The 14,097-nt window shown below is 43.6% G+C and overlaps 1 protein-coding gene across 1 annotated transcript in view; it reads right to left on the bottom strand.

Moving 5' to 3' along the window:
* Positions 1–3,392: 3,392 nt before the first annotated feature.
* PTGFR (prostaglandin F receptor) overlaps positions 3,393–14,097 on the bottom strand; it is a 31,251-nt gene continuing 20,546 nt past the window's right edge. Inside the window, exon 2 of the mRNA XM_077825209.1 lies at positions 3,393–3,698. Within this exon, the coding sequence (XP_077681335.1) occupies positions 3,393–3,698 (306 nt within the window). The remainder of the gene's footprint in view (positions 3,699–14,097) is intronic.

The following is a 14,097-nucleotide window of genomic DNA, read 5'->3' on the forward strand; positions in this document are numbered from 1 at the left end:
TGAAGGGATATGATTAGAAGCTATAATCAATTATTTTTCAATATTTTAGGTTTTCTATTACCATTGTAAAATATCATTACTCTCAAGATATTGTTTTAATAAATTTAATGAGGCTCTACAATTTACATTCAATAGATATCAATACACAGAATATATGAAAACACATATACATATAAAGTTAAACCTTTTTACAATTCAGCCAGTATGAAAGTACACAAGATATATTTATTCACAACACAATGGAACGCAGATATGCTTCATTCACTTGTCAAGTATCTCAGTCTAACATTATTCTGCAGCCAATGAAGCAAAATTCTCACCCCAAAAGGATGAACAACTTATTTATGTTATTAGACACATTTACAACAGGTTGTGTATGGTAAGGAAGCCACATTCAGCACTAAATCATACTTACGTTCATTTCAATGCAACCACATGGGGAATGTGTCAGCACTGATTCTGGACCAACAATTTGGAAGTGGAACAGTTGTATGAAGTGAAGTAGGTAAAGTGAACACTATAGTTTTCCATCCAGAAGCAACTCTTTCCTGTTATAAACTCTACCCTACCACCATTTTGGTATTAACACAGTACAGTCACAAAATCAGAGCTTCTTCTCCCTTATTCATTTCCTTCTAAAAACAAGAGAAGAGTAAGCATGATCAGTTATGTTACAATGATAAGACTAATAAGTGCTTATTAAGTACTTTTTTGTCTTTGATGGATTATGTGCATTGGTTAGTAATCCTCTCTGTGTCCAAGCCAGTCACATGTCTTTTGCTGAAAAATTAGAGAAAGGATACACCTTTCAATCACCTGGCAGAGTTCATTATTTTTGCACTACACTCAACCACTTCTTACAATGTGTTTCATCCAACTTAGGATAACACTGGGGACTGCAGTTGTATATTCTCCTCCTTTGGATCATATTCAGTAGATACTGCATAACAATGCTATCATTGGTATCAATCTCTTGCTCTTCAAGAAAGCCTGCCTATTACATAATGTCACAGGTTGACCGCACAATCCTGTGTGAATTCCAACAGTCTCCACAGGCCTGATCCTATTCTCACTGAAGTCAAGGGAAGTTTTACCACTGACTTCAATGGGGGGAGCACAATACCCCTAAGAGTATATAAAATGAATGTCTGTAACTAGTGTTAGTACAATGACTTCCAAAATACTCAACTGATAGTCGGCACATAATGCTACTAGTTGCAAATTATTACTTAAATGACATAGGAATGTAGATTACTGTAGTTTTTATTTTCATAATATTGAACAAATGACATTCAGACAGTTGGAACTGAAAGTTATACTGTACTTCGATATCAAAGGAGTGAACAACAATAAGCATACAGGCTATATATAAAAATGGGATGGTAAAATTTATTGTGAAGGGCCCTTTTGCAAGGTGCTGGGAGCCTCCACATAGGTACCGAGGTACTCAACTTCCACTGTAGGCATTCAGTACTTCAGCCTTGGATTCTAAGTTTGCAAAGGAAGGCACAGATATACCTGCAAAAATTGAGAGTACTCCTTGCTCCCACAAACCACACCCTACATTTGCTCACATAGGTGCCCATTTTGTTCATGCAAATTATTGTTTGCATGCACCAACATGGGCCTCTGCAGATAAAACAGGTGTGCTGTATATGTATTTTTGCAGATGCATCTGTGACACCTTTCAAGAAATGTGTTACAGTTTTTTGATCAACTTTATTCTTTATGTAGGCTCACATGGGTTTAGGTCTAAATTTGTTTGCTACGGACCTCACTGGGAGTACTCATACGAGTAAGTGTTACAGGATTGGGCCCATAGTTTTCATCTGTCCTGAGAAACTACACGCCGAGACTAGTTATAAACCTACATGCTACATGAGTTTAAAACTGCCTGACAGATCTGAAAATGTAATTGTAAATAATCATTGAAGGAGTGTGTTTCTAGCGGGGTCTTTCCGGGATCCATTCTTGACCCTATGCTAGTTAAACATTTTTATCAGTGACCTGGAAGAAAACAAAATCATTACTGATCAAATTTGCAGACAAAAAGATTGGGAGCATGGTAAATAACGAAGAGGACAGGTCACGGATACAGAGTGATCTGAAATCATTTGATAAACCAGTAAAAGCAAACAGGCATTTTAACACGGCAAAGTGTAAAGTCATACAGTACATCTCAGAACAAAGGCCATAGGGCATACTTACAGGATAGGGGACTATCTGGGGAAGCAGTGAATAGGAAAAGGACTGAGGGATCATAGCAGATAATCAGCTGAACACAAACTCTCAGGGCAACACTGTGGCCACAAGTGCTAATGAGATCCTCAAAAGTATAAGCAGAGGAACACCAAGTACAGAGGTTATATTACCTCTGTATTTGGCACTGGTGCAACTGCTACTGGAATACTGCATCCAGTTTGGTGTACACATTTTAAGACCGCTGTTGAAATATTGGAGAGGGTTCAAAGAAAAGCCACAAGGATGATTAAAGGATTGGAAAACATGCCTTATAGTAAATGACTCAAGGAGAAGGGATGGGGTGACTTGATCACAGTCTATAAGTACCTACATGAGGAGCAAAAATTTGATACAGAGGGCTCTTCAATCTGTCAGACAAAAGTATAAGATCCAATGTCTGAAAGTTAAAACTAGAACAAATTTAGACTAGAAATTACATCTGAATGGTAATTAGCCATCAGAATAACTTACCAACAGTTGCGGTGGATTCTCTATTACGGCACATTTTAAAAAAAAATCCAATCTTGATTTAAAAAGATATGTTCTCGTTCAACCATAGCTATTGGATTTGAAGAAGAAATTAATTTAGAGGAGTCCTATGTTATGGACGAGGTCAGACGAGATGATCAAAGTTAATCGCTTCTGACCTTAAAAAGCTATGAAGACACTTAACTACTGAGGTGCCACTCTAACACTAAAGATTACCTTCTCTATTACTAACCAACAAGTTCTTCCCTCCACTCTCTCCTCACGTGCTCCTTGAGCCTAGTGCTCGTGACCATCTGTCCTCACAACACCCAGCTTAACAGTTTCTGCCATTGTGCTCTGTAGTCAGGGGATGATTGTGTTTTTGCTGCTGCAGGCACGGCGATGTGGAACTAACTCCGCTCTGAAATCTGTCTTGTCTGATTACACCCCATTTCTGAAAGACACTTTCACCCAAAAGTGTTTTTAGAGTGATCACAGTTACTCAAGTGCACATCTTGGAATAGCAATATCAAACTGGTAAACAATAAAACCAAACCACTCACAATCTGAAACAAGTACCAAACCACTTACCCTCATATTACAACAAAGACTAACAAATTTGAAGGTGTTCTCAGTGCATGATCATTACACCCCCATTATTTCTTCATACCCCGTGTTTGATTTTATTGCCCTGTTGAGCTGAGTGGCTGTTGATTTATTTGTTTGGAACTAACTGGTGACTCTGAAATTGCTGCAACCTTTAAAGAATTCTTGATGGAGCTGAGTTCCCACATATGCAAGTTCATGATGTGCATTCCACAGCATCTCCTAGCAATCTTGAAGAGGGTTTTCAGCACAGCTTTCCTTAGAAGAATGTATACCCAGGGATCTAATATTTGATTCCACGTTGCCATTCGGAGAACGACAAGTATTGTTTCACAGGTTTCCATTGAACGATCTTCATTTATTCCGATATTGGCCATTGTCACCTGGAAAATGGAATATTTTTAATTAAATATCAGAAAGCCATTTTAAGACAGCATGCAAATGACTGAAGCGATCATTTCAAATTACTCTCTCAAAGCATTTATCTGATAATCCTCCCACAGATTAATGCTCAATAACAAAATAATTCTTTGTATGAATAGCACATTTCAATTCTGAAAAATCCCAAAATGATTTTATAAACAATATATATGTTTAATGGAGGTAATCAGAAAATTTCCAGCAGAGCACTGTTTCAATAAAATTTGCTAATTCAGCAAAATCAGATTATTTTGCAAAAAGACAGCCCAATTTTGCTGAAGTTCCAATAGAACCCAGGCAGGGTTCAGTACCCTGGCTAGCTTTCTGCCAGCGCAGCCACGTGGCTTCTTGGCAACCCCCACTCCCTCCCCCTCCCCACCACGAGAACTGCCCTGGAACTCCATTCCCTTTTGCAGAGAATTTCAGAATTTTTGGTTTCATTCCCAATTGGAATGGAACTAGATTTCAAACTTCCGAAATCCTCTATGAAACAGAATTACCTTTCTCTGCACAATTCTAATGGTTAGCTACTAAAATACAACCACCCCTGCAATGGGGGCTGGCTGGCAGCCAGCTGCAAAATAGGGAGGAGTAGATACAGTGGCCAATGATACCGAGGTAAATCTTTGGTCTTACAATATATGCCATGGATTCTCTAGATGTAGATTTCTATTTATACGGATATTGGCCATTTTCACTTGGGAAATTTTTTACATACAGACCTAGCCTCTCACATTTTGAAAATATAAATCCGTCTAGAGCACAGGACCTTCGTTTTCTAAGGTTTCAATGCAATGCAACTTAACTACCTCAAAGACAAAAGGTTGAGCTGTCTCTGGATCCGCTGGTTTGAATCTTGGCAAAGGGTCTATATATTGCAAACCTGATGCTTGGGCCAATAATTCATCCCCTCTTGCTAACGAACACCCAGAGGATTTCATTCATCCTCGGAAGCACTGGGAGTAAATTACACCTGTATTCCATTACTGCTACTCCCTGCCCTTGTAGTTCCCTCACAGGAAAGCAACTTTCATTTCCAGATGCATTCAACAGGACCATTTCTGACAGGGGAAGCCTGGGAGAGACACAGATTCAATGCATCTCAAAGGCACCGTGATGAGGCCCTCTTCATGGCTGATCTCACCCACTTTCTGGGCTGCTGTGGGTAGCTTTGACATGCCACTCAATAAGCAAAGACTGACAGACAGCGTCTTGTGCCACTGAGACACCTGCTTCTCCATGTAGGCTTTCTGCCACCAGGGACTTGCAACATGGGTTCCTCTGGCTGATTGAGTCTGCTGGGGAATGTTAAATTGTTTCTTTTTATTAACAACATTAAAAGCCTCAGACATTTTTAGTAGGAGTAAAAAAGGTCCAAATCAGTCTCAAAAAGGATGCAGCACTCTTGGGTACCAGTTCCAATGCGCATAAAGTGAGCTAGACAAAGTAATTAGAAAACAAGATACTTTATAACTGACACTGTGACTACATTGATCTATTAGGTGTTGTAAGGATGGGTCAGTCTGTTCAAGTGCTAGTCTGGCATTTGCAGAAACAGGGAATGTGAAAAAAGAAAAAAGGAAAAAAGAAGAGTGAGTAAGGAAAGAAAAACAAGTTGAATTCTTCAACAGTAGTTATTTGACATTTTTAAAATAATCTTTTGTATTCCTGGCTCCTGAACCTGGTTTGTTGCAAAGAGGTAGAGCACTGCATCTGATAATAACTTGAAGGGTGCAACAGAGAAAGAACATGAACTGTGACTGAATCTATTTGTATGAATGTTTCTGTACGAGTATGTGAAAGAGAAAACTGGAGGACCCATAGAGACGGTCTGAAAAAAGCTAGTAAGCTTGGCGGAAAGATGGGTGGGAACTGGTGTAAAAAGTGAGGGATGTCTGAGTGCCATGCCAGCATAAATAGCTTTAAGGCAGCTTCTCTGAACCTGTTTTTCACTCTACAATCATTGGGCGCATTCCTCTCAGACATCAACAGTCCACCGAAACTTGGAGGACTCTTATGGTTTCTGCATGGGATCTGTTCTCATGAAGGCTTTTCATTTTAGTTATTAAAAGCACAATTCTGCAAACCTCACACGCACACAGCACTTACTCATTCCATAAAACTAGTCTACAGCAAAAGGAAGCACAAGAAAAAGTAGCAAAATTAGACCTAAAACAAAAAGGTAGAAATTGAAAAAGCAGATATCGTAAGTGTCTATTTTATTCACTATATGATTTTTAAATACAGGTTTATAGTTTTCAAACATACCCCGAGGTCTCTAAAAATCCATCCATTATTGTTCAAATTTGGATTCTGCAACTTTAAGCAATATAAATTGGAATTCTGTACATTTTGGGGAAAGGGATTGCATAGCTTTCCAAGAAACAGAATTTCTCTGTTTTGATTTTTATTAAAGCTGTGTATTACTTTTTTCTTCCACACACACACAGTGAATTTTAGAATATAAATCTATAAAACTTCTATGATTCTTTTCCATTCCAGTGTGAATCACTTTTAAGAGGATCAGTTTTCCATTATTTATAGTGCTGAAATAGAGAAATTATATTTACTTTAATAGTGGATTTATTCCTTTGTATCATTTTAAGATCAGAAAACGATATCTGAATTGGATATATGATTTTTATGGTTTACATTATTTGGTAAGGTGTAACTGCTAGGACAGTTAATCTACATTTAGCAAGTTTGGTCTGTGCAAAAAATGGACATATGCAAACCCCCCAAATAAAAATTTTTATTTATATACTCCAGAAAGTGCTGAAATAACTCAGCTTTGGAATCCTAACATAGAACATGTCAAGATAAAGAGATGTTATCTAAAATCTTTCATATCTATAAAACTTTGCTTCACAACCATGTTATTTAAAATACTTTCTACGTAGAGTTCCAGCTTATGTTCAGTAGAATGAAAGATAAAATAACATTTTCTGATTATTAGTCATATGTTTGGACTCTGATCCCACTTAAAGGAGTATAAGAGAATAACACTGACAAAACCAGTGAGATCAGAATCTAACCATGCAAACACGCAACTTGCTTATGCCAAATGCAAGACTACCAAAGATTCTGGAAATCAGGTTCACAGAAACCAGCAATGGAAAACGCCTAGCAGGTAATTAAGTCTATTCCCTTGCCAATACCAGATTGTTCTGCAATCTGTTTGGGGAGGAAGAACTGGGTGCCTGGACACTATTATGATAAGTGCATGATAAATTAGATAGGCTTTTGGTGCTTTGTCCAGTCTAGTTTTAAATGTGCCCAATAACAGAGCTCCCATTATTTTCCTTGGAAGATTTCAATTTCATAGATCTTACCAAAAGGAAATGTTTTTTTGATACTTAGCCAGAGTGTATGTCTACAGTATAAAATTTTGAAGTTATTCTATTTGAATTTTTGGAAGCGATTTTATACATTCGGTCTTGTGTGTTCCCACTCAAGCGCGTGAATTCGGCGGAGTGCGTCCACAGTACCAAGGCTAGCATTGAATGTCGGAGCAGTGCACTGTGGGTAGCTATCCCACAGTTCCCGCAGTCCCCGCCACCCACTGGAATTCTGCGTTAAGCTCCCAATGCCTGATGGGGCAAAAACATTCTTGCGGGTGTTTCTGGGCGTATGTCGTCAGTCGCTCCTCCCTCCGTGAAAGCTAAGGCAGACAATCGTTTCACACCTTTTTGGCGTGCAGACGCCAAACTTCTTTCAGCAGACGGTGCACCGCTTCTCTCCTGGTACTATGAATCCACCTTGCATTTCCTCTCGTCTTTCTATGTAATCTCTATAAGTATCTACTCTCTCTCTTCCTCATCGGCTGCTTCCGCTGCCAACTCTGCTCGGCCATCGTGAACCAAGCAGCACAGCTTCCGCCGCCAACTCTGCTCTCCCGCTCTTGCCACGCTACCAAGCTTCTCCATATTGTCTGTCCTGTGAAAGCCTCTGTGAAAGCTACAGAAGACAGCCGTTTCCCGCCTTTTTTCAGCTATCGTGAACCGAACAGCACCTCTTCCGCTGCCACTCTGCTCTCCTACGTTTCGCGCCCTTTTTCCAGGATTACCCGTGCAGGCGCCACAGCGCAGCAAGCATGGAGCCGCTCAGATCTCCGCTGCAGTTTTGACCATTGTAAGTACCTCGCGCATTATCCAGCAGTATGTGCAGTACCTGCAAAACCGGGCGAGGAAGCGATGACAGCACAATTACTATACTGATGAGGACATGGACACAGACGTTCCTAGAAGCACAGCATGTGGCGATCGGGAGATCATGGTGGCATTGGGCCAGGTTTATGCCGTGGAATACCGATTCTGGGCCCGCAGCAGTGTTGCAGGTATGGGATGATTCCCAGTGGCTGCGAAACTTTCGTATGCATAGGGCCACTTTCATGGAACTTTGTGACTTGCTATCCCCTACCCTGAAGCGCAAAGACACCAACATGAGAGCAGCCCTCACAGTTGAGAAGCGAGTGGCCATAGCCCTGTGGAAGCTTGCAACACCTGACAGCTACCAGTCAGTCGGGAATCAGATTGGAGTGGGCTGCTGTGTTGCAAGTAGCCAATGCAACCATTGACCAGCTGCTATCAAGGGTAGGGACTTTAGAAAATGTGCAGACCATTGTGGATGGCTTTAATGCGCTGGGGTTCCCTAACTGCTGCAGGGCGATAGACGGAACGCATCCCCCTATCCTGGCCCCAGAACACCTGGGCGGCCAGTACATAAACCACAAGGGGTACCCTTCCATGGTGCTGCAAACACGGGTGGATCATAAGGGATGTTTCACCGACATCAACGTAGGATGGCCAGGAAAGGTGCACGACGCTTGCATCTTCAGGAACTCTGGTCTGTTTGAACAGCTGCAGGAAGGGACTTCCTTCCCACACCAGAAAATTACTGTTGGGGATGTTGAAATGCCTATAGTTATCCTCGGGGACCGAACCTACCCCTTAATGCCATGGCTCACGAAGCCATACACAGGCACCCTGGACAGTAGTGAGAAGCAGTTCAACTATAGGCTGAGCAAGTGCAGAATGGTGGTAGAATGTGCTTTTGGACATTTGAAAGCATGCTGGCGCAGTTTACTGATTCAGTTAGATCTCAGCACAACCCATATTCCAATTGTAATTGCTGCTTGTTGTGTGTGCCACAATATCTGTGAGAGTAAGGGGGAGATGTTTATGGCAGGGTGAAAGGTTGAGGCAACTCGCCTGTCGGCTAATTTCGCATAGCCAGACAACAGGGCGATTAGAAGAGCACAGCAAGGCGCGCTGCGCATCAGAGTGCTTTGAAATTCAGTTTCATGACTGGCCAGGGTACGGTGTGACAGTTGTTTGTTTCTCTTGAAGTTACCCGCCCCCTATATATACACACATACATATATATATACACATACATATATGAGAAAGGAAATAAAGTCACAATTGTTTAAAAACCATTCTTTATTATTTGTTGCACAACACATTAAGAGAAATCAGAAGGTAGAAGCCTTTCCCGCATTAGATCCACCATACAGCAGAGCATGCCAGTTTGCTCCTCCATGAGCTTGACTATAGCATCCTGCCTGCTCTCATCGCACACGTCCCTCCTCTCTTCGTGTTTATTTAACGCTTTATGGGACTCAGCAATTGTTTGCCTCCACACATTCAGCTGGGCCCTATCAGTGTGGGAGGACTGCATGAGCTCGGGGAACATGTCATCCCGAGTTCATTTTTTCTGCCTTCTAATCTGGACCAGCCTCTGGGACGGAGTAGATAGGAGCCACGTTGAAACATTTGCACCTGCGGGAAGAGAAAAAGGGAGGATAATATTTTAAAAGATACATTTTAGAGAACAAAGGGGACACTCTTTCTCAGTGAAACAGGCAATTCATAGTACACAGCACATGTTCTTTCAGTGCAAGGTCGCATTTTGCTTCTTATACTGAAGTGCCTGCCACTTTGGTGTGAGTACGCCATCACACGTGGCCAGGCAACAGAATTCAGCTTGCAGGCAGCCATGGTAAGCCGTAGGGGCACGAAGGGTTCTGCTACTTCTGCATTCGTTTCAATGCCTTCAAACTGCCAGGCCCCCTTTCCCATAGCAATGCCTGGTGGGTTTGCCTGCAGGCTCTCTGGGATGATCGCTTCATACAACACCCACCCCTCACCACACACCCACCACGTGGCTCCTATGAGGCTCTGAGCAGGGATGAGCCCTTTAAATGCGAACAGCCCAGCACAGCTGGGTTTCCCCCCACCCCTTGGCTCCGATCAGGCTCTCACTCACCAGAAGTGCTTTCTCCAAGGTCATGGTCCGAGAGCCTGCCTTGGGAGTGGGGGGAGGCTGTTAGCTCCAGCGTTAAGACTAGTTCCTGGCTAGGGGGGGGAAAACAGATCCCCACTTGCTGCCTGTGCATGGTCGTCCTCCTCCTCCTCTTCGTCCTCCAATAACTCATCCTCCTCGCTCCATGCAACTCCCCACCGGCAGGTGTCCGTGGACACCGGTGGGGTAGTGGTGGCGTCACCCCCCATAATTGCATGCAGCCCCATACATGCTGCTTCTACCATGAGCTGTGACCCAGAGTGCCTGTTCGCCTCCCTGGCTTTTTGGTATGCTTGCCTGAGTTCCTTGATTTTTGTACGACACTGCTCTGTGTCCCTGGAGTAGCCTCTTTCCGTCATGGCCCTGGAGACTTTAGCGTACGTACTTGCATTTCTTTTTTTGGAACGTAGTTCTGCCGTAACAGATTCATCTCCCCAACATGCGATGAGATCCAGTACCTCCCGTTCGGACCATGCTGGCGCTCGTCTGCAAATTCAGGACTGCGTGGTCTCTTGTGATGGTGGACTGTGCTGATGGTCACCTGTGCTGATGGTGACCAAACAGGAAATGAAATTCAAAAGTTCCTGGGGCTTTTATTGCCTACTTGGCTAGTACACTGGAGTTCAGTGTGTTGTCCGGAGCGGTCACAAGGGAGCATTCTGGGATAGCTCCTGGAGGCCAATAACGTTGAATTGCGCCACTCCACTTGCCGAGGTGGAGTACAGAAATCGGATTAAAGAGCCCTTTAAATCGAAAAAACCGGTTTGGTCGTGTGGACAGAATCAGTTTTATTTCTAATTAACTTGGCTAATTCCAAAATAACCGCTTACTGTAGACCAGGCCTAAGTTTTTCTTTTCTTTCTCAAAATATTTTTATTTGTATTACCGTAATGCCTCTAACCTTCTCATCACTAGATAGTGGAAATCTGTATTTGCTACTAATTTGTACTATACACAGTTGACAGATATAGCACGTTAAATACCACAGCTATGCCCATTACTCCTTGATCATGTTAAATAATCCCTACCCCTCCTTAGTAGTATTTGCACTACACATGAGCAAATGCATTTCCAAACCCACTAGAACTTTATTATTTCAATATCTGGAAGAGAACTTGACTTGATAATCACTAAGTATTATGTACATTTATTATATGAAGCGTTCATGATTTGTGGGGTTATCATAAGCAGAAACAGATTCCTTAAAGATAAATGTAACCTTCCATTAATTCATTACTTCAGACTTGTTTGCCTCACCCCTCTCCAACCAGTAACCAAACTCAGTGGAGACCTCTTCTTTCTTTTTTCACCAAGTCCAAGATCCTGAAGACCCAGGATACTGAAGCTTGAGGACTGGAAAAAATAAAAATCTTCCCAGCCTCTTTCTCCATTAGACCACTCCCAATTGTGCAGGCTATCCCCATACTTAACTATGGTTATCTCTGAAGAGGCACAATTGCCTGCTAAATTCCACTGCTCTTTGAGAAGCAAGTTGTTTTCTCCCATCTTCTTTTATCAGAAAGCCAGCATCGAAAGCCAATGCCACCTTCCAAATCCAAGTAAGGCCCTTCTAGTGGCTACCCCATCCACTGTCTGAGCTAAGTGGGCCCAGGAAAATGCTCCTTCTATACCTGCTATCCCAGCCTTTTAAGCACTATGAGGCAGCCATATTGCACTGGGCTAACTGAAGCAAACCGTCCCCAAATCCTATCATAGATATCATTACCATAAGTATTTCTGCCCCATAGTTTTTAAACAGCCAGAGCAGCAAGCCTGGGAGAAGTGTGCCTCAGTCACGTTGTTGCTTCCTGCCCCAGATCAGCCTCCATTATGGTGAGAAGGCAGGGGCCCTCTTTGTTAGCTCTTCAGAGAAAAGGTGCAGGAGGAGCCAGATCAGTGGGGGAGGACACTTGCATACTCATCCCCGACCCCTAACCTCAGAAAACAAAAGTGAGAAAGGACAGCCCAGATTCTGTTGAGGGAGGCTGGCACAGATGAACGACCCGAGAATTCCCTGCCCATGAAACTAAGAATGTGTGGAACCAAGGAACTTTAATACTGCAGAGCAAGGGGATAATATACAGTGACCAGCAGCTCCACCTCTCCTTCCTATGCTTGGTTTCACAAAATGCAGGCTCATTTTGCAACACCCAACATGTCTGGTGAAAAAAAGTTTAAAACATTTTCCTCAACAGCTATAAATCCCCCCTCAGCCCAACTTTACATCCTTCAGATCTCTGCAGAAGGTTAAAAGAAAAGGAGTACTTGTGGCACCTTAGAGACTAACCAATTTATTTGAGCATAAGATTTCGTGAGCTACAGCTCACTTCATCGGATGCATACTGTGGAATGTGTAGAAGATCTTTTTATACACACAAAGCATCCCCCCACCCCACTCTCCTGCTGGTAATAGCTTATCTAAAGTGATCACTCTCCTTACAATGTGTATGATAATCAAGGTGGGCCATTTCCAGCACAAATCCAGAGTTTAACAAGAACGTCTGAGGAGTGGGGGGGGGGGGTAGAAAAAAACAAGGGGAAATAGGTTACCTTCCATAATGACTTCGCCACTCCCAGTCTCTATTCAAGCCTAAGTTAATTGTATCCAATTTTCAAATGAATTCCAATTCAACAGTTTCTCGCTGGAGTCTGGATTTGAAGTTTTTTTGTTGTAATATCGCAACTTTCATGTCTGTAATCGCGTGACCAGAGAGATTGAAGTGTTCTCCGACTGGTTTATGAATGTTATAATTCTTGACATCTGATTTGTGTCCATTTATTCTTTTACATAGAGACTGTCCAGTCTGACCAATGTACATGGCAGAGGGGCATTGCTGGCACATGATGGCATATATTACATTGGTGGATGTGCAGGTGAACGAGCCTCTGATAGTGTGGCTGATGTTATTAGTACCCCATAAAGGCTTCCACCAATGCAACTAAAATTAAAAAGGTGCCATGACTCCACATCACACTCCAAATATAAATATCACATAGCTTGTGTTTCACTTCCACTTGAATCTCGATGGCATGAGAACAACTAATAGGCTAAATGGCACAGCAGCTAGTTGCTTTCCTGTCACTATTAAGAGACCTACAAACCAACCAGTCAAAACAAAAAGCACACTTCACAGCTAGTTACGAAACAGGACATACTGTGTTACTGGCTTTTGTACATTGAGCCTAAACACTCCAAACCACAGGCGGGCAAACTTTTTGGCGCAAGGGCCACATCGGAGTTGCAAAACTGTATGGAGGGCCAGGTAGGCAAGGCTGTGCCTCCCCAAACAGCCTGCTCCTCTCAGAACCTCTTACCCATCCAACCCCCCAATGCTCCTTGTCACGGGTCCTCTGACCCCCTACCCAACCCCCCTATTCCCCGTCCCCTGATGCCCCCGCCAGAACCTCTGCCCCATCCAACCTCCCCCTGCTCCCTGTCCCCTGACAGCCCCTGGAACCCTCTGCCCCATATCCAACCTCCCCCTGCTCCCTGTCCCCTGACAGCCCCTGGAACCCTCTGCCCCATATCCAACCTCCTCCTGCTCCCTGTTCCCTCGCTGCCCCACCCCACAGGACCCCACCTCCTAGCCAACCCCCCCCCCACTCCCTATCCCCTGACTGCCTCCCAGGAACCCCTGCCCCTTATCCACACCCCCCCCCCCCCACTCACCATGCTGCTCAGAGCTTGCAGCCCCACCACCCGGCAGGAGCAGCGGTCCAGAACGCTGGAGGCGTGGCACGCTGAAGCTGCGTGGGAGGGGGAACAGCGGCAGAGGAACTGGGTGCTAGCCTGCCCGGCCAGGAGCTCAAGGGCCGGGCAGGACGGTCCCACGGGCCGGAAGTGGCCCGCGGGCCATAGTTTGCCCACCTCTGCTCCAAACCCATCTCTCTCCTACTGCTCCCTCCTGTGCTGCAAGAAACTGCATAAAAGCAGGCAACCAAGAGGATGGGTCTGGAAAGCAGAGCTGGTGCTAGGCATAAGCAGACTAAGCAATTGCTTAGGGCCCCAAACAGGTCAAGGAAGCCCCCCCTATTATTAGTATGCGCTGAGGGGGCACA

The sequence above is a fragment of the Eretmochelys imbricata genome, chromosome 8 (assembly GCF_965152235.1).
Source record: "Eretmochelys imbricata isolate rEreImb1 chromosome 8, rEreImb1.hap1, whole genome shotgun sequence".
Lineage (NCBI taxonomy): Eukaryota > Metazoa > Chordata > Testudines > Cheloniidae > Eretmochelys > Eretmochelys imbricata.